Consider the following 24083-nt stretch of genomic DNA (forward strand, 5'->3'; position numbering starts at 1 on the left):
TATTCCACAGGGGAAATGAACTGCACACCTTAAGGCAGGAAAAAGGTGAGCAAGCAGCAAACAGGCAGATCACTGGTGGGCTCAGGTCAGAACGAGCCAGGAGAAATCCAGGTGTGTTGCTAGGCTCACCCGCTCTGTCCGGGGCCCCGACGTCCCGTTGCTAGGCACCTTCTCAGGCTAAGGGCCAGGCGTTACAGCTGCACCCTTGGTGGGGTCCCCTGAAGTGTCCCCGGACTCCGATGGGACGGGCACCAGCCTGCAGTGTGATGCGTGGACCCAAGTGGCACGTTCTGCCACCTTCACGGCCGTGTCCGTCGTCAGGAGCACCTGGAAAGGTCCACAGAACCGCTGGGAACGCCAGTGCTTCCTTTTGAGGTTCTTAATCAGGACCCAGTCTCCGGGACGGATCGAATGGCACACAGTTTCTGCAGGACGTGGAAAAGCGTCACGAACAACCTGGTGAATGTCAGAAAGCAGAGCAGAGAGTCGTTTGCAGTACATCAGCAATGCATCTTCACACATGGAGGTGTCCGGAAGAAGCCTTTTAACAGGCCCCACTCCCAAACAAGGAGGACGTCCAAAGATTATTTCAAAAGGACTCAAACCTGACCTCGCACGCTTCCTCATCCTAAGATAAGTGAGAACCAAAGGCAAAGCTTTAACCCAAGACAGACCAGTTTCTGCACAACACTTCAAAAGCTTATTTTTAAGTGAGGCGTTCTCCCTCTCGACTGCACCCCCGGATTGGGGATGATAAGAACAATGACGTCGCAGGTCAATACCAAGAAACTTAGAAACTTCTTTTTTTTTTTTTTTTTTTTTTTTTTAACCTGTCTTGTCCAGCATCGTTGCAACAGAATGATTGTCTGGCTGCTGTCTGATGCTGGGCAATTTTACTCTATCAAGCAGGGATTTATACTACATGTATAAAGTCCCTCTTGATGACATGAAAAACTTTATTAAATCAAACTCTTAATGCTGGACTCGACCGGAGGGGACAGAGAGAGAGAGAGAGAGACAAGAAAGTAGAGAGAAGAGGGAGGGGAGAGAGAGGGACAGAAAGGGTGTGGGGAGTGCAGGTGGGGACTTGAAACATCATACAGAAAACCATGTAATCCATACTACTTACAACATATATAGCTAAGATCATCCTAGCCAGTAGGTCATTACACAACTAGTTGATAATAGTAACAATAATAATAATAAGAGTAAGAGTAATAATAATAATAAGAACAGAAATAATAAAAAAAAAGAAAAAAAAAAAAAATATGATAATAGATATAAGTGAAACTGCTGTATTCAAGAACACGCGCAGAGAAACCTGTGTGGATGTGTTGGAGAACTCGGCCACACGGCGACGCAAAGACTGTGTGGAGACGTTCAGGAAGGAGTGACCATGCAGAGTGATCATGCAGATGCCACCTCACTTGAACAGAGGCCAGAGTCAGGCCAGCGGTCCCGAGACCCAGGCCACCAGCCCCCCCCGCAGGCAACAGATCCCGACCGGTCCACAGAGACGACCACTCTCCCGCCCAGGAAGGCAGCAGCAGGAGACCCCAGCAGGAGCCGCCCCGCGGACACAGGGCACCGGCCCCAGCGGGCCGGGACAGACGGGGCAGAGGGCCCGGGCCCAGGAGCGCAGGGACACCCCCCCCCACAGGCCGAGGGCCAGCACGCCACCCGGGGGGACCCGGCCCGCCCAGACGGCCACCACCAGAGGCCAGCCCCACACCCCAGCGCCCAGCCGCACACCCCGAGAACCAGTCCTGCCCCCCCCCAGACCAACACACACACACACAAACACACACACTCTCCTTCCACTCCTCCATTCATCCTCCCACGCATACACCATTCAACCCTCACATACTCTGTTCTCCACACACACACACCATCCTTCCACCATCCATCCTTCCACACACACACCATCCTTCCTCCCACACACTCACCATCCTTCCACCATACACTCTCCCACACCTACCCCATCCTCCCACACACACATCATCCCTCCACCACTCATCCTCCCACACATACACCATCCTCCCTCTCATACACCATTCATCTACCTTCACACCTCCCACACACACACACACACCATCCTTCCACTACCCATCCTCCCACACATACATCATTCTCCTACACATACACCGTCCTCCCTCTCCTACACCAAACATCCACCTTCACGTACCCATCCTCCCACACACACACACACCACCCCTCCATCACCCACTCTCCCAAACATACACCACTCCCCCCCACACACACCATCCTCCCTCCCATACACCATCCATCCTCCCGCACACACACCATCCTTCCACCATCCATCCTCCCACACACTCCCCCATCCCTGCACCATACATTCTCCCACACATACCCCATCCTCCCACACATACATCATCCCTCCACCATTCATCCTCCCACACCCACACCACCCCCCCTCCCACACACCACGCATCCACCTCCACACACCCCACCCTCCCACACACCATCCCTCCACCACCCATCCCCCCACACCCACACCACTCTCCCACCCACACACCACCCCCCCCCCAACACACACACACACAAACACCATCCCCCCACCACCATCCTCCCGCCACCCCACGCCGCGGGGGGACAGCCCCAGCCAGGAGGCGAGGAGACACGAGCCAGGCCCCCACCCCCCCACCCCGCCCCCGCCCCCCACTCCCCACCCCCAAAACAGCACCTTCCCCCCAGGGCCAGCAGCCAAAACCCCCCGGGACAGCCCGCCTACGCCCCGGGCCAACGCGACAGGCCAACCGGCCCGCCCCGCCCCCGGGCCATCCATGGAGACAGGGGCGCTTGAAGACCCCATCCCCCCTCCCTCCCCCACTAGTGATGGAATATATTATGTGCTGTTTGCAATTAAAAAAAGAGGGTTAAAATTGGGGGGCAGTAACTGCATTGAGGAGGGGGCGGGGCCACCTGAGCAGTCCCACCCACCTGACCTCGCATGTTCCACCCCCCAAAACGTGTTTGTATGTTGCAAATGTTATTTGTGCTCAGTGACACACACCTCGACCTCCACGTGCACACACTCATCTATACACACCTTCACACACACCCACACACACCTCCCACATAGACCTCCACACACACACCAGCACACCACTCACACACACATACACGCACACACCTAGACCTTCATACACACCCACACACACATACAGCACACACATCCCTCTACACCCACCCACACACCAGCATACCTACAGACACACACACACACACACCCACCTATATACAAACACACCCCCACCCGGGTTCCGGGGCTGCGACCAAGCACCAGGGCACGGACCAACCCCCGGCACGGCACATCCGGACGGGCCCAGCCCCCCCCAGCAGCGGCAGACCCCCCACCCCCAGGAGCGGGGGGAGACCCGACACCCCAGAGCCCGGGGCCCCCACCCGGCCCACCCCGGGCCCGACCGGTCACCCGGCCAGGGGCCGACGGACACCGACCCAGGCACCCCGGCAGCCACCCCCCACCGCCACGAGGCAGCCCCACCCCGGGGCCCACCCAATGCCGCCCGCCCAGACCGGAACCCCCAGCCGACCCAGCAGCGGAGCGGCCGAGATCCCCACCCAGGAGACAACCGGAGACCCGAAGCCACCAGGGACCCCCCCACCCATATCCACCCCCATCCCAGCGAAGCCGCAATCCTCCACCTACATTAGGTGATGTAGCCAGTCACAGGGGACCAGAGGGAATGAAAGTCATCTGACTGGTTCCTGGAGGAGGCAGACATTGTCTCAATGCTGATGTGATCTAACAGGAGATTTCTAAACTGCTGGATAGACAAATTATTCTTATCTTTCCAGTTCACAAGAATAGTTTTCTTTGCGATGCATAAGACTGCGAGGACCAAGTTTATGGAGTGTATTCCTATGTTAGTGTCACCCAGGTCGCCCAGTAGGCAAAGTGTGGGGTTTGCAGAAAAACTGGTTTTAAACCATTTTGAGAGATCTTCACACACCTTAATCCAGAACCTTTGGACAGGTGTGCAGGACCACAGCGCATGGATGTAGCTATCAGAAGTGTTCTCAGAGCAGTGTGGGCAGATATCTGATGGTGAAAGGCCCATCCTGAACATCCTGTGTCCTGTATAATGAGTTCTATGGAGAATTTTGAATTGTATTAGTTGTATATTTGAATTCTGAGTCATTTTAAACGTGTTTAAACATATTTGTGACCATCTTTTCTGATCAAAGTTATTAGATAAATCATCTTCCCATTTTGAAGTTGGGAGAGATATCCTGTCTTCTAGCTTTGCAAGTAATCTATATATTTTTGATAATAATTTTGGAGTATTAAGATTCAAGAATTCTGCTATTCTGACAGGAAGCTGCAAGTCTAACTGTACAGGGGTATACTTCTTACATATAATTGATTTTAGTTGGTGGTACTCTAAGAATTTATTGCTGTTGATTCCATACTGTGAGATTATTGTGTTGAAAGATACAAAGTTTCCATTTTCTATTATCTGTCCTAACTGTTGTATTCCTTTAGTCTTCCATTGAGTGAAGTTTATCATCTTTTTGTTCTGCAGGATGTCAGGGTTGTTCCAGATGGGTGTAAGTCTACATGGAAAGAGGGAAGATCTGGTTATCTTACAGAATTCCCACCAAGCCATTAAGGAAAAACGGATGTTAAGGCTTTTAAAGCACTTATATGGTTTAATGGTTGAGCTGATGAACGGCAGGTCAGAGATGACTAAGTCCTCACACAAAGCCTGCTCCCCATCTAGCCACGGCTCATCCAGATAACTGGGTTTGAGCCACTTTGAGATGTACTGCAGTCTGTTAGCTATAAAGTAGTGATTAAAGTTTGGTAGGTCCAGTCCTCCTCTATCTTTAGTCTGCTGTAAGGTTTTAAGACTGATACGTGACGGCTTGTTTTTCCAAAGAAACTTGGATATGAAAGAGTCCAGAGATTTAAACCAACTGGTGGAGGGTTTAGTGGGTATCATTGAAAATAAATAATTAACTTTAGGTAGAATCATCATCTTAATGGTGGCAACTCTCCCCATTAGTGAGATGGGTAAGTGCCTCCACCGTAAGAGATCATCTTCTATTGTTTTTAGTAGCTGAACATAGTTTAATTTTGTTAAATCTGATAATCTGGGGGAAATATTTATACCTAAATATCTAATGTTTCCTGTCTGTATTTTGATATTAGGGATGTTTTGTAGGTCACAGTTGATGGACATGGCTGTAGTCTTAGACCAGTTAATAGAATAATCAGATATTGATGAGAACTTATTAATAACTGTGATTGTCTCAGAGAGTGATGTTTGTGAGTTCTGAAGGAAGAGTAATACATCATCTGCATAAAGACTTATTTTATGTTCTATATTTTTGCCCTGGATTCCTTTAATTTCTATACTTTGTCTAATAGCAGCTGCTAACGGCTCTATGAAAATGGCAAAAAGTGAGGGGGAGAGTGGACAGCCCTGTCTGGTGCCTCTCTGTAAGCGGAAGCTTGGAGAAGTTTGATCGTTGGTTTTCACACATGCATTTGGGTTATTATATAATATTTTAATCCACTCTATGAAAGCAGGTCCAAACCCAAATTTGTCTAGTGTTGCAAATAGAAACTTCCAGTTTACCCTGTCGAAGGCTTTTTCTGCATTTAGAGAAATGATTGTGGATTCTAGATTATGTAAAGTAGAGTAATCTATGAGGTTAATTAGTCTACGCGTGTTAGTAGATGAATGTCGACCTTTTATAAAACCTGTCTGGTCCGGATGTATTATAAGAGGGGTTATTTTTTCTATCCTTCTAGCAAGAGCTTTACTAATTATTTTCAGGTCTACATTTATTAAAGATATGGGACGGTAACTGCATGGAAGTGTGGGGTCTTTGCCTGGTTTTAGCAATAGTGTTATATTAGCTAAGTTCATATTTTGCGGTGTTTTTTGTTTTTCCTGTATTTCTAACAACATATTATAAAATGTAGGAGCTAGCGTTGTCCAGAATTCCTTGTAAAATTCTGCTGAGTAACCATCTGGACCCGGGGCTTTATTGTTGGGCATATGTTGGAGAGCTTCGTGGAGTTCATCTACAGTAATAGGTGCATCTAAAGTTATTTTATTTTCATTTTTTAGTTTTTGTAGATTAATGTTGTTTAAAAATTGTTCAATATGTTCATCTGTTGGATTAATCTGTGATTCATATAATGTTTTATAGAAGCTTCTAAACGTGTCATTTATCTTGTCTGGGTCATGGCTGATGTTTCCGTCTTGATCTTTAACAGAGGAGATTGTTGTTTTTTCCTTGTTTGTTTTTAGTTGATTTGCTAAAAACTTTCCAGATTTGTTACTGTGTTCAAAGTTCTCCAAGCGAAGTCTTTGCACTAAAAACTATGTTTTTTTATCTATAATTTCTTTAAGCTGCAATTTAGTTTTCCTTATATTATTCATTGTGTGCTCTTCAGGGGAAATGCGGTAAGCCTCCTCCAATGATTTAATCCTGAGTTCTAATTCTAAAACTCTTGCTGTTTCCTTCTTCTTTTTATGTGAGGAGAAGGAAATTATTTTCCCTCGCATTACTGCTTTTCCTGCTTCCCAAAGGAGACACGCTGAAGTTTCAGGCATGTCATTTTTTTCTATATAAATTGACCATTCTTTTTTAAAATAATCAATAAACTCAGGATCTTTCAATAAAGAGGTGTTAAATCTCTTAGCACGTCGTGCTGATCCATCGACGTACAAGACAAGATCAGGATTCTGAAGTGGGGTGTCCTTAAGATCTGGCCTGGGCGTGCACGTTTGTTCCAATGCAGCCACACAGCAGTGCGGCTCTCCGTCGTCCTCAGTAGGGAGCAGGGTAGCAGGATTCAAGACGGTACACCGCTTAACTGTGATGTTGGGCATGTCAAACAGGATGGAGGTGTACCTGAGATGTCTCGCAGCAGAGAGATGAGAGGTTTTCTGTTCCAGTAAGATCATGGAAACAGCATGAGGGACCAAAAGGGTTAAATCAGAATAACCCACAATGTCACGAGAAGCCAGCACAGCTTTTTCGGCGGCGGCCACGGCTCGCAAACAGGACGGGAGGCCCCTAGCGACAGGGTCCAGTTTAGCTGAGAGATAAGCAACAGGGCGTAACTTACCTCCGTGAGTCTGGAGCAGGACTGAAGTCATCGAGCCATTCCTCTCATCCACTGCCTGAACGAATGGTTTCTCAGGATCCGGCAGGCCCAGAGTGGGGGCAGTTTGTAGTGCCAGCTTCAGATCAACAAATGCACGTTCTGCATCCTCATTCCAGGAGATGGCATCACCTGGTCTCAGTCCCTTACCATGACTGAGTGCTGACAACGGTGCTTCCATGATAGAATAATTAGGAATTAAATTCCTGCAATATGAAGTTGTCCCCAGAAAAGACATGAGCTGTTTTTTAGTGCGAGGTCGAGGAATGTTCTGGATAGCAGACACAGGCTTAGAAGAGATGGCACGGCTACCTGCGGAGATCACATGACCCAGAAATGTAACTGTTTGCTGCACAAATTGCAGCTTCTTCAGACTGGCTTTGTGACCCTGTTCAGCTAGATGTTTCAACAGTGCAATAGTGGCTTCCTCACACTCCTCAAGTGTTTTAGAAGCAATCAAAAGGTCATCCATGTACTGACATAGAGTGGTATCAGGAGGAAGGACCAAGCCAGACAAACTTTCCCTCATGGCGGCGTTGAAAATGGTGGGGCTCTCGCAGAACCCCTGGCACAAACGACTGAAGGTCCAGGTCTGACCTAGGAACTCAAAAGCAAACCAGAACTGGCTGTCTTCATGTATCCTGATTGAGAAGAAAGCATTACTCAAATCACAGACACTATACCAAGAAGAATCCTGTGGAATCTGAGACAGTACCGTGCAAGGGTTCGGAACTGATGGTGCACGGGGTTGAACCGCAGAGTTGACTCTTTGAAGGTCCTGACAAAATCTCCATTCCTCTGGCTCACCCGCATCCCTGACCTTTTTTACAGGAAACATAGGAGAACGGCAAGGAGAGGAAGCACAGGGTTTGACAATTCCCGCCTGTTGAAGAGCAGAAAACACAGGCATGATACCACGCACAGCTTCAGGTTTCAAAGGATATTGCTTCTGATGAGGGCGATAATCAGAACGTGGAGTGATAACAACAGGAGGACAGTTCTTAATCAGCCCTACATCATAGTTAGAGGTAGCCCACAGAGATTTAGAACAGCCTTCAGGGCCGGAATGTTTTCCAGTTCAGATTCTGACAAACACGTGTGGTTAAGATCTTCCTCAGGAAACATGTTGGCTGAAATCAGTTGGACTGATCTCTGACAGCTGACCTCAAGCTGGACATCCATTCTGTAAGCTTTCACTGTGGGAGAATACAAGACTGCAGGTTCAAGAGTGAAGGAATTCCAGTCTTCGGCCTTCTCACACACACTCAACCACATGCTGACGTCATCAGTCCCACAGCCATCACCCTGCAGACACACAAACTCAGAGTTGCACACATTTTCACCAGCCGGCTCACAATCATGCATTACCCCTGTGTCCCCCAGCTCACAGCTCTTCCGTCTGTCTGTGTAGCTGGAGAGAGAAACATGTGGGATGGAATGCGGAAGCAGGAAGCATTCCTTCTGTTCTTCTGTCAGACTGAGCACAGCTGCAGCCACGTGCTCATTCCACAGAACAGAAGACACCTTTAAAGTTTCTGGAGAATGATTAAACCATTGTGTTTCAAATCTCTCATCGGGCTCCCGTGAGATGTTAGCAATGCACACACAGTTCTGAGCAGGGCTCGAGACCAAGAGGGAGGGATTTACCTCAGTCAGCTGCTGCAGAAAAATTTCACTCGGGAACTCCCAACAATAGCACACAGGATTTCCCAGGGGGTGTGTCCATGCTGTGATGACGGAGTCAGGGTTGGCCATAACTTTCACTCCATCAGGAGAAGATGTGAGACAAATGTTTAACCGACACATCAAATCTCTACCCAAAAGGTTGACCGGACAAACATCAGACAACAGAAATGAATGTTTAAATTTACACCCCGAGAGCAAATTACACCCAAGGGGCGCGGTCAACCATTCTTTCACGGTGGTCCCAGACGCAGAGATTGAATGCACAAAATTACCAGACATCTTAAGCGGCACAGAAAACTCAGAAGCCCTCAAAACTGACCTAGTTGCACCAGAGTCTACCATGAATTCAACGGTCTTACCCGACACCTCGACTTGTAGGTTTGGGAAAATCTTGTAGGCCTTAGCCGTTAAATGCGTATACGTCCCAGTCTTCGTCGGTATGCATCTGCTTTCGAGCACAGAGATGGCGTGGTTAATTTTGGAGATTTTGTCAAAGTCAGAGGAAACAGCAAGCGTTTCTTCATTGCAACAGAGCGAGGGAAACTGCAGGTTTTTATCAGTGTTGTGACCTTCAACGTGTGTGTGTGTGGGAGCAGGGTGTGTGTGCTGTGTTATCTGTGGATTGTTTACATTGGGTGTCTGTGTGCCAGCAGCAGAGCAGGAAGGAAAAGAGAGAGAGCTTTCAGTTACTGGGTCAAAACTTTGTGTGTGTGTGCGAGTTACATCACCCAGAGATGAGGGGCGTCTCCTAGACCCATCCTTGTCCGCCCCCCCCCGACCCAGTCAGTCTGAAATGGCCAGCTGCCGGCCCCCGTTTTGCTGGCGACGCGGACACTCAGCCTTCCAGTGTCCCAGCTGTCCGCAGATATGACATGCATCGTGATGGCGGCCCCGTCCTCGAAAACCACGCCCACATCCACGTGGAAAGTCACGCCGTCTGGCCCCCTGGTTTTGTTTTGGACCAGACAGCGCTGAATACATTGTCATTGCGGCCAAATGTAGTTCCTTGTCCTCTTTAGTCTTTTTCTTTGACAGCTTTTCCTCAACCAGGCGTTGAGCATGCCTGGCATATTTGCGAACGTCATCAATACGTGGGCTGACATCCCACCCAACCAACTGTCGCTTCAGTTCATCCGCGACTTCAGGGTGGAGGCCCTTAATGACAGCATCAGCGCACATATTTTCCCAAGGGGTGGGGGAGTTGGCTTACCAGCCTGGTGAGGGTGCAGTCTGTCCTCCAAAAGTTGAGACTGTGACACAGACTCGGTGGATGAAATCATCTGAAGTCTCCCCTGCCTGTTGTTTGCAGGTGAAAACTTTGGTCATGTTCATTGAGGCCGGGAAATTGGTACGTACCTCCTCTGCCAGTTTGTCTACCGCAGTTTTGTAGAGGAGATTATCATCATGGCCCCAGTCCGGATTCCCCAGCCTCAGATCAGCGGCGGGGAGTTTGGCCTGGATCTTAGACAGTTCAGTCACCTTAAGCCGTCTGGCCATCATCCGGCGGATCTCTGCACCTGTGGGGCGGAACTCCCGGCAGAAAACAGGAAATTCATCAGCAAACTTTGGCCCAGAGGTGACAGGGTCCGGCAATTGGGCCGCCACCTCGGTCTCCGTCCATGTTCGGAAGACCAGAATGGGCCCCGTGGGACCTGCCACTTCGACCATGGGGCATAAATGAGCAGATTTCAGGCCAGATTTCTCAGGGTCACCGGGGAGGTTCTGCCGCTTTTGTGAGGGGCTTTGGACTTTTTCTTTTCCTCTGTAGTCTGCAGATCGGGCTGTGGTTCGGCCTTGGGCGGTATCAGTTCAGGGGCAGCAGCTCCCTCCAGGGATGGATCGTCGTCGTGGTCCTCAGGAGGAGGTGGTGGGACTGGGGGTAGGCAGTCCAAGTCTGGGTCCGGAGAGGCTCCCAGCATCGTCAGGTCTGGGCACGGGAATGAGGTGTTCTGGCCCCTCGGGCCCGATGGTGGACATGCAGGTAGAGAGGGATACAATGAGTTAGTTTTCAGCTGAGAGAAATTAGACACAGCAACAGAGGTTGTCGTCCGCTTATCATGGCTGTTGTCAGGTCGGTGCAGGTCAGTCTGTGGAGGGTCAGTAAGGTTTGGAAGAACTCTGGTGTTCTGTTTTCTCTGTCGACGCTCACATTCTGCGAGCCAGTTTGTTAAACCCGCCTGATGTTTTTCTAAGCGGTCCCAATCTGAGACCTTCACCCGTTTCTGTGATTTTAATTTGTCCCTCATCTTATCTAATCCTTCTTTAGTTATTTTTAGTGCCGCCGGGCTCAAAGAGCCTTCGGCTGGAAAAATACCATTCTGAATCCACTCCGCACACACCTCCACACACATTTTCCCATACTTACGTTCCATGAACTCAAAGAGTTCACCGCGGGGCGTCGCCGGTGTTTTTGAGCCTACATTACCCATGTTTACCCTTAAGCACGGGGAGGAATATTCCCACACCTTAGACTACAGACGTCTCTGTAGAATACGGAATAACGGCTAATCCATCCGCCCTATCTCACTGCTTTCCAGCGAGAGACCCACTCACACCCTTGTGAAGGGATTTTAACCTGCCCAGATCTCCTAATGAGACTTCCAGGCCTGCTCCTAGTAAGCGGAGCTCCCAAACCCCCCGGCTGCCCGTCTTCCTACTTTTCTAAAAAGGGAGAGATGTGTGTGTGCGTGAGAGCAAATTAAAATCCTAGAGTAATTTCTCACTCACCAGACTTCCTTGACATGCACAAAATCAGTTATCTGGTAGTAATCAGATTACTGTAATAATCTGATTTAACACATCTTCATTCATTTCTGAAATACCAGAACAAAACAGTGTTTCCCCAGATTCACAGCCAGAAACTCTGTGATGGAAAAAAACTCAGAGAAACAAGTGAAACTTTTTAAAAGTCCTGATGAAGCGTTTCATTCAGCGGAGTCGCTCTAAATATTCTTTAAGTTCAAATCTCACATAACGTGCTGATGTTAATAAAACCTATCTCTCTCCCAGATGTCCACATAATGCTGCAGAGGCGTGTCAGCCAAGACAGCCCTACAGCATCCAGAGCCTTAATGAACTTTGGGTGGACCTCATCCACCCCCTGGGTCCCTGCCACTGAGGAGCTTTTTAACCACCTCAGCCTCATTGCCAGAGATAAGGGAACCAAGGCCAGGGTCCACAGACTCTGCTTTCCCAACGGAAAACATGTTGGAGGGATTGAGGAGGTCTTTGATGTATTCCCTCTACCGACTCACAACGTCCCGAGTCGAGGTCAGCAGCCCCCCATCCCCACTGTACACAGTGTTGATGGAACACTGCTTTCCCCTGCTGAGCCATCGGATGGTGGATCAGAATCTCCTCAAAGCCGTCCAGAAGTCATTCTCCAGGGCCTTTCCCAACTCCTATCATTCCCGAGTTCTTGCCTTAGCGACCACCAAAGCTGTGTCCTGCTTAGCCTGCAAATACCCATCAGCTTCCTCTCGAGTCCCACAGGCCAAAACGGCCAGATAAGACTCCTTCTTCAGCTTGACAGCATCCCTCCCTACTGGTGTCCACCAGTGAGTTAGGGAATTACCGCCACGACAGGCACTGATGACCTTACGCCCACAGCTCCAGTTGACCACCTCAACAATAGAGGCAATGAGCATGCTCACACCTGCTTGGCACCTCTTACTGGGAGCAACTTCAGAATGGAAGTGGTTCCAACCCTTCTCGAGGACACTGGGTCCAGACCCCAAGCCGTGCATTGAGGTATTGCCTAAAGGCAGATTTAGGCTTGCGCGGCATCTGCATCTGCTTTCCCGTTGTAGGCTCGATGCGCACCTTTTCCAGACCTGACGTGCAGCCCTGTGCAGACCGTTACACAGAGGTTATCGGATATCTGGATCTCCTCCCTGAATCAAAAGAACGCAGACCTGGCGAGTTTACCAGCCGATACCACCCCTGCTGCCACCTTCAGGTTAGGAAGAGAAACAGCAACACGACACCAAAACTACGCGTACCCCCTACGCTCGAGTGTGAGAGCAAACTCACCAGTATAAGCTACGCCGTAATAGGGCTGCAACGATTAGTCAACGTTGTCGACAATAGTCGACAATAAATATAGTTGACAACGAATTTAGCCGTCAACTATCGTCGACAAAAAACCAAAACAAAACCTACAGACTAAGACATCGTCTTATAATTCTATATTCTCTTTAGAGTTGCACATGCGCAAAGAGGGGGGGCGGACTACAAAGTGAGCTACCGTCTTCTTTTTTTATTTCTGCTGAGAGTTGCACATGTGCAATAAAGTCCGCCAGGGGCAACATATGGCGGCGAACTAGGGAGCAAACACGGACCTTGCATACCACGGAAGTACGTCTGCAATGCTCGAACATTTAAAGAGGAGGCACGTCCGACTTACATAAAAACCTCATGCAAGATTTCAAAGCTGAAAGTGAAATAAGAACCATTTATAATAATCATGAGATACATAATCCGATTGGTGAACTAGTCGTTTTAATAGTCGGTTACTAATCGACCATCAGATAGTCATTAGTTGCAGCCTTATGCCGTAACCGACCACACGCAGACGCCCCGTGAATATAAATCTGCCTTAACCCTAACCACTAACCCTAACCACCATGACTACTATACTCATGACATCCCAGGTGTGAGAAAGATCTAATAAGAAACACATTTACTGTTAAACCAACCAACCAAGAGCAAGATATCTGCGCTGTTTCATCCCAGTTACCTGTTTCTCCTCATCTCTCTTTCTTTTCTCCCTTCGGTGAGTTCAGTAAAGTCTATGAGCTGCAGTTCTTCTTCTTCCTTATATTTTTTGGCGGTCGGCAACGACAAATTGGTGAATTACTGCCACCCAGTGGTCTGGAGTGTGGACCAGAATGTTTCCCCCCCCCCCCCCCCCCCCCCCCCCCCCCCCCCCCCATCATGTAGCCACGCCCCCCCAGTTTTAGAACCACGGACTTAGTGGAACGAAAAAGAATGACACTGAAAGGTCTTGATGTAAAGTTTAGAACACAGTTTACGGATTGAAGATGTAGCTCGCTATAATTTACTATCCTTTGGGGTCATTGGAGGACACAAAATTTCCCTCCCAAAAACTACTATTAAAACATGACAGAAGATGATTTTTTTCCCTTTTTTTTCCTTTTTTTTGAATGAAGATGTTTTAATCATCTTCATTCATGATAAAAAATATCAATCAGATATAATCATTCAAATTATTATTAACCATTAAAATGCCCATTTTGAACACAGTCGCTATTTTGATTAAAAAAAATAAAAAATTCAGCGCTCACTGGAGCGATTCGCAGCCGAGTGTGAAGCGGCTGGGATGAGAATCAGCACCTCCAAGTCCGAGACCATGGTCCTCTGCTGGAAAAGGGTGGAATGCTCTCTCCGGGTCTGCGATAAGGTCCTGCCCCAAGTGGAGGAGTTCACGTAGCTCGAGGTCTTGTTCACGAGTGAGGGAAGGATGGAGAGGGGGATGGACAGGCGGATCGGTGTGGCGTCTGCAGTGATGCGGACTCTGCATCGGTCTGTCGTGGTGAAGAAGGAGCTGAGCCAAAAGGCAAAGCTCTCAATTTACCAGTCGATCTACGTTCCTACCCTCACCTATGGCCACGAGCTGTGGGTAGTGACCGAAAGAACAAGATTGCGAGTACAAGCGGCCGAAATGAGTTTTCTCCGCAGGGTGGCCGGACTCTCCCTTAGAGATAGCGTGAGAAGCTCGGTGATCCGGGAGGGGCTCAGAGTAGAGCCACATCGAGAGGAGCCAGATAAGGTGGCTCGGGCATCTGGTTAGGATGCCTCCAGGACGCCTCCCTGGTGAGGTGTTCTGAGCACGTCCCACTGGAAAGAGGCCCCGAGGAAGACCCAGGACAAGCTGGACAGACGACATCTCTTGGCTGGCCTGGGAACGCCTCGGGGTCCCTCCGGATGAGATGGAAAATAAATAAATAAATACAATTTATTTTTGTTTTTTTTTCTCAAATAATAGATTTTAGGTGTTTTAGATTTGGGGGATTTTATGTAAAGATCACTCTTAGATTAGCTAAAAAGTTTATAAGAACAAATTTTTTGGCAGAGTCAGATTAATGATTTGATATCCTTCTGGGTCATAGGGGGACAAATAAAGACTCACTGACTCCCTTTAAAACCACATTTTTCCTTCTTTTAACCATAACCATAAAATATAATCCTGCATCCGACTTGGAGAGAGGTGGAACCACAAAGTTCTGTTTATAGTCAAGGAAAGAAGAAATAAGTAACATGAGGCCCTCATAGTATAATTCCAACACACGAAATCCATATTAGGATGGAGGTTATTGTCTAATCCTATAGCTCTTGATAAATTATTTAATATAATCATCTGAAGAGATCAGGACCTTTTAGTGGATTTATTTAATTATTTTCAGTCCCAGAGGGTTCAAACTGAGGTGGGATAAAGGGCTTTCATGATGATTTGGAGGCAGTTACATGTGTTTGTAGATGTTCTGCTTCATTTGAGGATTTTAATTAGTTTTATAAACTCAGTTAATTTGAATGTGTGTTTGTACATTTTAACTGTGCTGTTAAACTCTTTGAAAAGAGATTTTAGTCTCAGTGAAGCTTGTAATGGTTAAATAAGTAATAATATAAATATTAAGTCCTATTTTTTCTTTTTTAAGAACCCTAGTAATTAACCTAAACTAAAATCTTTCTTCATGTTTTTCATTTGTCCCTTTATCCCTCCAGAGGTTCCACATCAATATGTCTACAAGGTGGATGAAGCTCTTCAAGAAGACCAGCAGCTGTGCAACCAGAACTCAAACCTGGACCAGGAGCAACCAGAGTCTGCTCGTATTAAAGAGGAAGAGGAGGAACTCCTCAGCAGTCAGGAGGAAGAGCAGCTTTGGCTGAAGGATGAAACTGATCAGTTTTCAATACCGGCTGCTCATGAGGAAGATGGTCACAGTGATCCAGAACCAAACAGGGACCATATTCCCTCTTACAGCCCTCCTGCAGACCAACATTCACCTTTAGAGGAAAGCACGGTTGAAGATTCAGGACCAACAACGTGTGCAGATACACAGCCAGAAAAGAGCTGTCTAACGGAGACAAATGAGAATTTAGGAGAGTCCTTTCTGTTAGAAAGTCATTGTAATGAAAGAGATGAGAAACAACATTCCTGCAAGTTCTGTGGGAAACAGTTTAACACGAAAAGTAAGTTAACTGTTCATGTAAGAATTCACACAGGAGAGAGACCATATTCTTGTCAAACATGTGGGAAATGTTTCAGTTGCCAGGATACTTTGGTGCGCCACATGAAAATTCACACAAGTGAGAAGCCGTATTCTTGTCCAACATGTGGAAAATGTTTCAGTCAAACTCAATATTTGGTGAACCACATGAAAATTCACACAGGTGAGAAGCCGTATTCTTGTCAAACATGTGGAAAATGTTTCAGTAAAACTCAATATTTGGCGTACCACATGACAACTCACACAGGTGAGAAGCCGTATTCTTGTCAAACATGTGGAAAATGTTTCGGTCGCCAGGATACTTTGGTGCGCCACATGAAAATTCACACAAGTGAGAAGCCGTATTCTTGTCAAACATGTGGAAAATGTTTCAGTCAAACTCAATATTTGGTGAACCACATGAAAATTCACACAGCTGAGAAGCCGTATTCTTGTACAACATGTGGGAAATGCTTCACTAAAAATAAGTGTTTGGTGACCCACATGAAATTTCACTCAGGTGTGAAGGAATTTTTCTGTCCAACATGTGGAAAACGTTTCTTTTACCAGGGTACTTTGGTGCGTCACATGAGAATTCACACAGGTGAGAAGCCGTAATCTTGTCAAACATGTGGAAAATGTTTCGGTCGCAAGGGTAATTTGGTACGTCACATGAGAAGTCACGCTGGTAAGAGGCCGTATTCTTGTCCAACATGTGGAAAATGTTTCAAACAAAATGATCATTTAAAGTACCACATGAGCTCTAAAAGAGGATGTCAAAAGCCACCTTCTATGTGTGAAAAATAATTCAGTCTAAATCACATGTCCAATTTAAGACCCGCGGGCCGAATCCCTGATCTAAATGATGATTTAAGGGCCTCAACAGAAGTCAGACAGCTGAGAAGCTGATTCCTGTAAAACATGGAAAATGTTTCCTGTAAATTGTTATTCAAAGGGCCACATGAAAACTCACTAATAAAAGACTTGCTTCTTGTCAAATGTGGACGTTTTAACGAAAGATTTTTGTGTGTGTGTTTAGTTTTAGAACCCATTTGCAGGAGTTGAGGATGTCATTCTTAAATAAAAGATATTTAAATGTGGGCTCTGCTGTCATCGTCCTCAATAACTTCTGCCATGAGGAAAAAAACATGCTTTGACTGAAGCGTGGTACACACACAATGATTTTTTTAATCTTGTAATATTTTTTATCTGGTCGAGACCTCACACGTGAAGATAAAACATAGGTTTTGATCATACTGTATGTTCAATATTCCCGATTGTCGGCTACAACATGTTTTGGAGCGGATTATCGGGACGTAACCTCTGACCAAATGATAATTGGACAGGGAAATCTTACGATGATCGGGCGTTTGCCTTCCGAGGTCGGGAAGAGGCCAAATCGGGACAAAAACAGCCCAAAAATCGTTATGTGTACCAGGCTTTAGAGTTTTGATGCCATTTTACTTTAAAGGTACAGTACATAAAAATGACTGACATCTAGTGGTAAAGATTCACATAATTACTTTATTTACCAGCATGTTTAACAGTTGTGTGTCCTCATAGCCTGTGTTTGAGGTCCAAAATTGAGAAAATCCTGTCTCGCTTGTTTGCTCCACGTTTTAGTGAAAGTGTGCTATAAACGGGTGAGTCTGAGATCTTTCCCTTTGTGAAATAACCACTGCCCCTGGTAGTGGATACTGTCACGGACCCGGCTAGCTGAGCCCACCCTTTAAAATCGCTGAGCGGGCACCAGCGAAAGCCGGATCCTCGTTCAGAGAGGGGCGTGGACAGGAACCACTCATGAACATTTAAAGGTTCAGACACAGAAACAGCCCATTCTCATTAGAGCCACATCTGGAACGACTGAAATGAAGGAGCAAGGCTGAATTTGGGGTAAAACACTTTAAAACAATGTTGTTGGACCTCTGACACCCACATGAAGTTCTTGAAAACATGTATAATATGGACCTTTAACGTTAGATCACGCCCAGTTGTTACTAAGCTTCCAGTGATATGGGATGTTAATGACAACTTTACTTTAACTGCAGGTTATATTCATTGAAGCGTTTAAGCAGCGAAAATGGTAAAACATCACAAAATGAATTAAACTGGACACATTTGGACCAAATCCAGTTACAGCACAGCAAGTATGTTGTAGTCCACATGGACCAGATGTCACTAGCTGGACTGGACTTAGGTTACGGCAAGTATGTTGTGGTCCAGACGCGGTCCAGATGTGGTCCAGATGTAGTCCTTATGTAGTCCAGATGTCACTAGCGGGACGAGAGGCATCCAACTGCAGATAAATGGCGGACGAGGACGCCGCCATGTCTTAAGTCTACTCCAGATGTTAGTTGACGGTTCTTTTTTGTGAGTGTTGTTGGTTATTCGGAGCTTACCGGAATTTAAACTTTTTTTTCTAACTTTATTGAACGTGAATATTGTAAACAGTTACAGATAAAAGACGAAGCTGGACCAACAATGAAGAAAAGAACAGCAAAGAGAGCATTTAAACTGTCCTTTATTTAACAAGTGTTGGTTCTCTAAGATGTGGTTCTGTTCTAGAAATGACGTTCGGCATTTCTCGGCTCCATGGTCCGGGCTAACGTTAGCTTAGCTAAAGAAGGTGCACTTCTAATTAAAAGTTTTGGCAAAGAGGTTTATCAGTTTAATCTGCCTTTGTGGTGGGTTGTGTAAAACATCTTTGCACACAATCACTTCTATCAGCTGATATTAATTTCAATTTATTTATTATGGAAAACCCCTTGAGATGTAACATCTCGTTTGCAAGGGGGACCAAAAGAAACATAAAGACATAGACATAACAATAGACAAAACAATATTAAAATATACCAAACATACTGTGTAACACTATATATAAAAGGACAGTACACGATACAAAAACTAGCACTTGCTTTCACAACCCACTTCTACCAAAACTATATAGAATCATCATTAACACAGAGTTTGTGTAAACTGCAGTTTACACAATTTCAGATTAACGGATTAACACATAAGGAGCAGTGTGGAAACAGCATTACAAACACTGGCAAACTGTTTGGAGGTCAGTATTGAGTAGAATTCTGAAATGACAATAGGATGTTATTGACCTCTAAGATGCAGGTAAATGGTTTCCGTCATTAGGGGCCAAATAGGAGAAGGACCGCCAACCTGCCTCCTTCCTCACTAATGGAACAATAAAGGAGAGATTTTCAGACTTTCTTAAAGAGTAGGAGGACGACAAAGGAATTAAGAAACATTTTAGATATGGAGGCAAGTCAAAATGAGCACATTTAAAAAGAAATTGAAACCAATGGCAGCGTCTTCTCCCTTCAGGCTGTAACCAATTAAGTTTCTCATATAGACTACAATGATGAGTTCTAAAAGGACATCATCAGATGAATCTGCAGAGAGTATTAAATAAGATATTTAATGGTTAAGATGTATATCATATGTATTTTGATAAATTATGTCAGCATTCCACCCTCACCCTTTTCCGGCGGAGGACCATGGTCTCGGATTTGGAGGTGCTGATTCTCACCCCAGCCGCTTCACACTCAGCTGGAAATCGCTCCAGTGAGAGCAGAAGATCGAGGCCCGATGAAGCCAACAGAACCACATCATCCGCAAAGAGCAGAGACCCAATCCTGAGAAGGTCTTTAAAGTATTCCCTCTACCGCCTCACAACGTCCTGAGTTGAGGTCAGCAGCCCCCCATCCCCACTGTACACACTGTTGACAGAGCACTGCTTTCCCCTTCTGAGCCGCCGGACGGTGGACCAGAATCTCCTCGAAGCCGTCAGGAAGTCATTCTCCATGGCCTCTCCAAACTCCTCCCTTGCCCGAGTTTTTGCCTTAGCAATCGCCGAAGCGGCGCTCCGCTTAGCTCACCGATACCCATCAGCTGCCTCTGGAGTCCCACAGGCCAAAAAGGCCCGATAGGACTCCTTCTTCAGCTTGACGGCATCCCTTACTGTCGGAGTCCACCAACGAGTTCGGGGGTTACCGCTATGACAGGCACCGACAACCTTAAGGCCACAGCTGCGGCTGGCCGCCTCGACAATAGAGGCATGGAACACAGCCCATTCGGACTCAATGTCCCCCGCCTCACCCGGAACATGGTTGAAGCTCTGGCGGAGATGGGAGTTGAAACTCTTCTGACAGGGGACCCTGCCAGACATTACCAGCAGACTCTCACAACACGCTTGGGTCTGCCAGGCCTGACCAGCACCCTCCCCCACCATCTGAGCCAACTCACCACCAGGTGGTGATCAGTTGACAGCTCCACCCCTCTCTTCACCCGAGTGTCCAGAACATGCGGCCGCAAGACAAACGACATGACTATGGACACTCTTATGTCTGAACAAGGTGTTTGTTATGGACAGTCTATGACGAGCACAGAAGTCCAACAACAAAACACCACTCGGATTCAGATTAGGGGGGCGGTTCCTCCCAATCACGCCCCTCCAGGTCTCGCTGTCATTGCCCACATGAGCACTGAAGTCCCCTAGCAGAACGAGGGCGTCCCCAGAAGGAGTGCTCTCCAACACCCCCTCCAAGGACTCCAAAAAGTGTGGGTACTCTGAACTGCTATTAGGTGCATAAGCACATACAACAGTCAGGACCCATCCCCCCACCCGAAGGCGGAGGGAGGCTACCCTTTCGTCCACCGGGGTAACCCCAACGTACAGGCGCTAAGTCAGGGGGCAATAAGCATGCCCACACCTGCTCGGCGCCTCTCACTGGGAGCAACTCCAGAATGGAAAAGGGCCCAACCTTTACAGTGGTTCCAGAGCCCAAGCCGTGCATCAAGGTGAGTCCAACTATATCTAGCTGGAACCGCTCAACCTCGCGCACCAGCTCAGGCTCCTTCCCCAACCACAGAGGTGACATTCCACGTCCCTAGACCTAGCTTTTGCAGCCGAGGATCAAACCGCCAGGGTCCCCGTCTCTGGCAGCCACCCAGCTCACAATGCACCCGACCCCTATGACCCCTCCTGCAGGTGGTGAGCCCACGGGAGGGGAGGCCCATGTCACCCTTTGGGCTGAGCCCGACCGGGCCCCATGAGCAAAGGCCCGGCCACCAGGCGCTCGCCTCCGTGCCCCACCTCCAGGCCTGGCTCCAGAGAGTGGCCCCGGTGACCCACGTCCGGGCAAGGAAAACCTTGGTCCTTGCTTTTTCATTGTTATAGGGGTAATGTGAGCCGCACTTCGTCTGGTCCCTCCCCTAGACACCTGTTTGCCATGGGTGACCCTACCAGGGGCATGAAGCCCCCGACAACATAGCTGCTAGGATCATCAGGACGCACAAACTCCTCCACCACGATAAGGTGGCGGCTCAGGGAGGAGAACAGTAATTTCATTATCCATTAATGCGCCATTATCAAAATTGATATTTAAGTTAGCTAAGTGAAGTTAATTTCAGGTACCAAATAGCATGCAAGTGGTTTTTTTAGGTTAAGTTTTAGCAAACCTAATAATTTGACCTAGCATTCCTAGTTTGTGTTTTGGAGTGATTTCTAAGCTGACGGTATCTCTCCCAATTAGCTGGTTCTTTAGAGCTCCTATACTTAGTCCAAGCTTGGTCTCGTTGTTTGTAAAGATTAATTAAATGAGAACGAACCCATGGAAGATGTCTTCCTTTAACACGAATAGTTTAGAAAGAAGCATGTTTATCAATGACCTTCACTTCAGGATGGAAGAATTCCCATGCATGTGTGATGTAGGGCATCAACTGAAATCTAGTCCAGGTAATGTTAGCAAGGTCAGTCAATATTCAAAATTATACATTTTTTATTATTATGTTCTATTTTTTTTTTTGCTACTAGCTTCAGCCTACACCCTTTCGGTCTCTGTTTTTTTTTTTTGTTTGTTTGTTTTTTCCTTACTGTAATATGTTTTATTTACTTTCACTATGCTGAAATAAATAAATAAATATTGTGGAAAAGTTGGAGATGAAACAGAATAAAATGTTGATCATTAAAAAAGAAGTGTGGGTCAAGTTCTTTATGCTGCCACTATGATCATGTGCTGGTGTGTTGATATGTGCAGGGGGCGCTGCTCTTGTGGCGACCGGCAGCTGGCGTTTTGTGCTCTGTGTGTGTTGTTTGATTTTTAGTGTTTTTAGTGTTTTTAGTGACTTTTTAGCGTTTTATTTTGGTGTTTTAAGTTTATGAGTTAACAGAGTCAGCTTCCTTAGAAGGTACTCTGTCAAAATGGAGATTCTACGTTTTTTATTGTTAATGTTTGTTATAGACTTTGTAGGGAGCCATAAAATTACTTATTCATGAGAGACGCTCCTGGGATTGCACTGGAGTTATCTGGCCGTGAACAATCCCACATATTCCGATCCGGATTTTAACCCTGCTGAGGCTCTATCTGATGGGACAAAAGTGAATTCTGCAAGGCCACGTCACCCAAAGAAAAGGGGGAAGAAAGGTGGCGTGCGTCAGCGCATCAGAAAGCTTCAAAGTAAGAAACGTATTCCTCTGCCTTCCATGATCCTGGCTAATGTTCAGTCTCTCAGGAATAAGACTGATGAATTGCAATGGGATGTACTCCACTTACGGGAATACAGAGACGCCTGTCTTTTGGCGTTCACTGAGACTTGGCTCACTGATGAGGAAAGCGACTCTTCCTTACAAATTACCGGCTTTGGGGCTCCTGTTCGTTTGGATCGGGACAGCACGGTGACCGGCAAATCCCAGGGAGGTGGAGTTTGTCTTTACGTCAATCGTAGCTGGTGCAGTAATGTCACTGTGCGCGAGCGGCTGTGTCATACCGACATTGAACTCCTGTCTGTGTCTGTAAGGCCATTCTACCTTCCAAGGGAATTTCCACAAATATTCATCACTGTTGTTTACATTTATCCTAAGGCTGACATCAGAGCGGCCGCGGATATCATCTTTGAAGTGTCTCACAACTTCCAGTCCATTTCTCCGGATGCTCCCCACTTTATCTTGGGTGATTTTAATAACTGTAATCTTAAGAAATCACTGAATCACCTTTATCAATATGTCACCTGCCACACTCGCCATAACAGAACCCTGGATCTATGTTACGGTCCTATTAAGGGGGCGTATAAATCTGTGGCGGGTCCTGCGTTGGGATCTTCAGACCATAATACTGTTCACCTTTTACCTGCCTATAGATCTGTGTTGAAAAGAGAAAAGTCTTGTGTGAAGCAAGTCAAAGTTTGGACAGATGATAGTTCTCTTGCTCTACAAGGGTGCTTTGATTGTACTGATTGGTCCGTCTTCCAGGAGAGCTCTTCTGATCTGGATGAACTGACTGATGTGGTGTGCAGTTATATTTCGTTTTGTAAAGACTCTGTGATTCCTTCTAGAGTTATTAAGATATTCCCGAACAATAAACCATGGCTTTCCAAGGACATTAAGGACATGATTCGCAAGAGGAAAAAAGCGTTCAGAGAGGGGGACTTACTTGCTGAAAGGGAATGGAAAAAGGCAGCGAGAACAGAAATACACAAGTCTAAACTAAGGTATAAGGAAAGGATTGAAGCAGAATTCCGCAGTAATAATATTAAGAGAGTTTGGTCTGGAATGAAAACCATGACAGGAATGCAGACAAAGAGTAACTGCAATATTTCTCTGGATGGTTTTAACTCCGATAAACACTTAGCAGATGGTCTTAATAAATTCTTTCTTTGTTTTGAAAATGTTGATGGTACTGAACACCTGGATGCTTTAAAGGGAAAGACTGCTGTTCGTCCATCTTTCTCCTTTGGTGTTAAAGAGGTGGCTAACCAGCTGAGGCATACTAAGGCCAAGAGCCCTGGAAATGATCATATCTGTGGGAAGGCGTTAAAATTATGTGCAGATCAGTTAAGTGTGATTTTTCTTTATATCTTCCTGCAATCTTTAAAGCTGCAAAAGGTCTGGAAACATTCTGTAATTGTTCCTGTGCCTAAGTTCAGCTCCCCTGTTGTTTTAAATGATTTTAGACCTGTAGCATTGACCTCTCTTGTTATGAAGTCTTTTG

General features: G+C 46.7%; 1 protein-coding gene across 1 annotated transcript; it reads left to right on the forward strand.

The window, feature by feature from the left end:
- The first annotated feature begins 12668 nt into the window (after positions 1 to 12668).
- LOC121645019 (gastrula zinc finger protein XlCGF8.2DB-like) lies at positions 12669 to 17178 on the forward strand. Its single transcript, XM_041993290.1, has 2 exons — positions 12669 to 12775; positions 15639 to 17178. The coding sequence occupies exons 1-2, from the start codon at positions 12669 to 12671 to the stop codon at positions 16699 to 16701; spliced, it is 1170 nt and encodes a 389-aa protein (XP_041849224.1). The 3' UTR covers positions 16702 to 17178.
- The last annotated feature ends 6905 nt before the right edge of the window (positions 17179 to 24083 follow it).

This window comes from Melanotaenia boesemani, chromosome 8, assembly GCF_017639745.1.
Source record: "Melanotaenia boesemani isolate fMelBoe1 chromosome 8, fMelBoe1.pri, whole genome shotgun sequence".
Lineage (NCBI taxonomy): Eukaryota > Metazoa > Chordata > Actinopteri > Atheriniformes > Melanotaeniidae > Melanotaenia > Melanotaenia boesemani.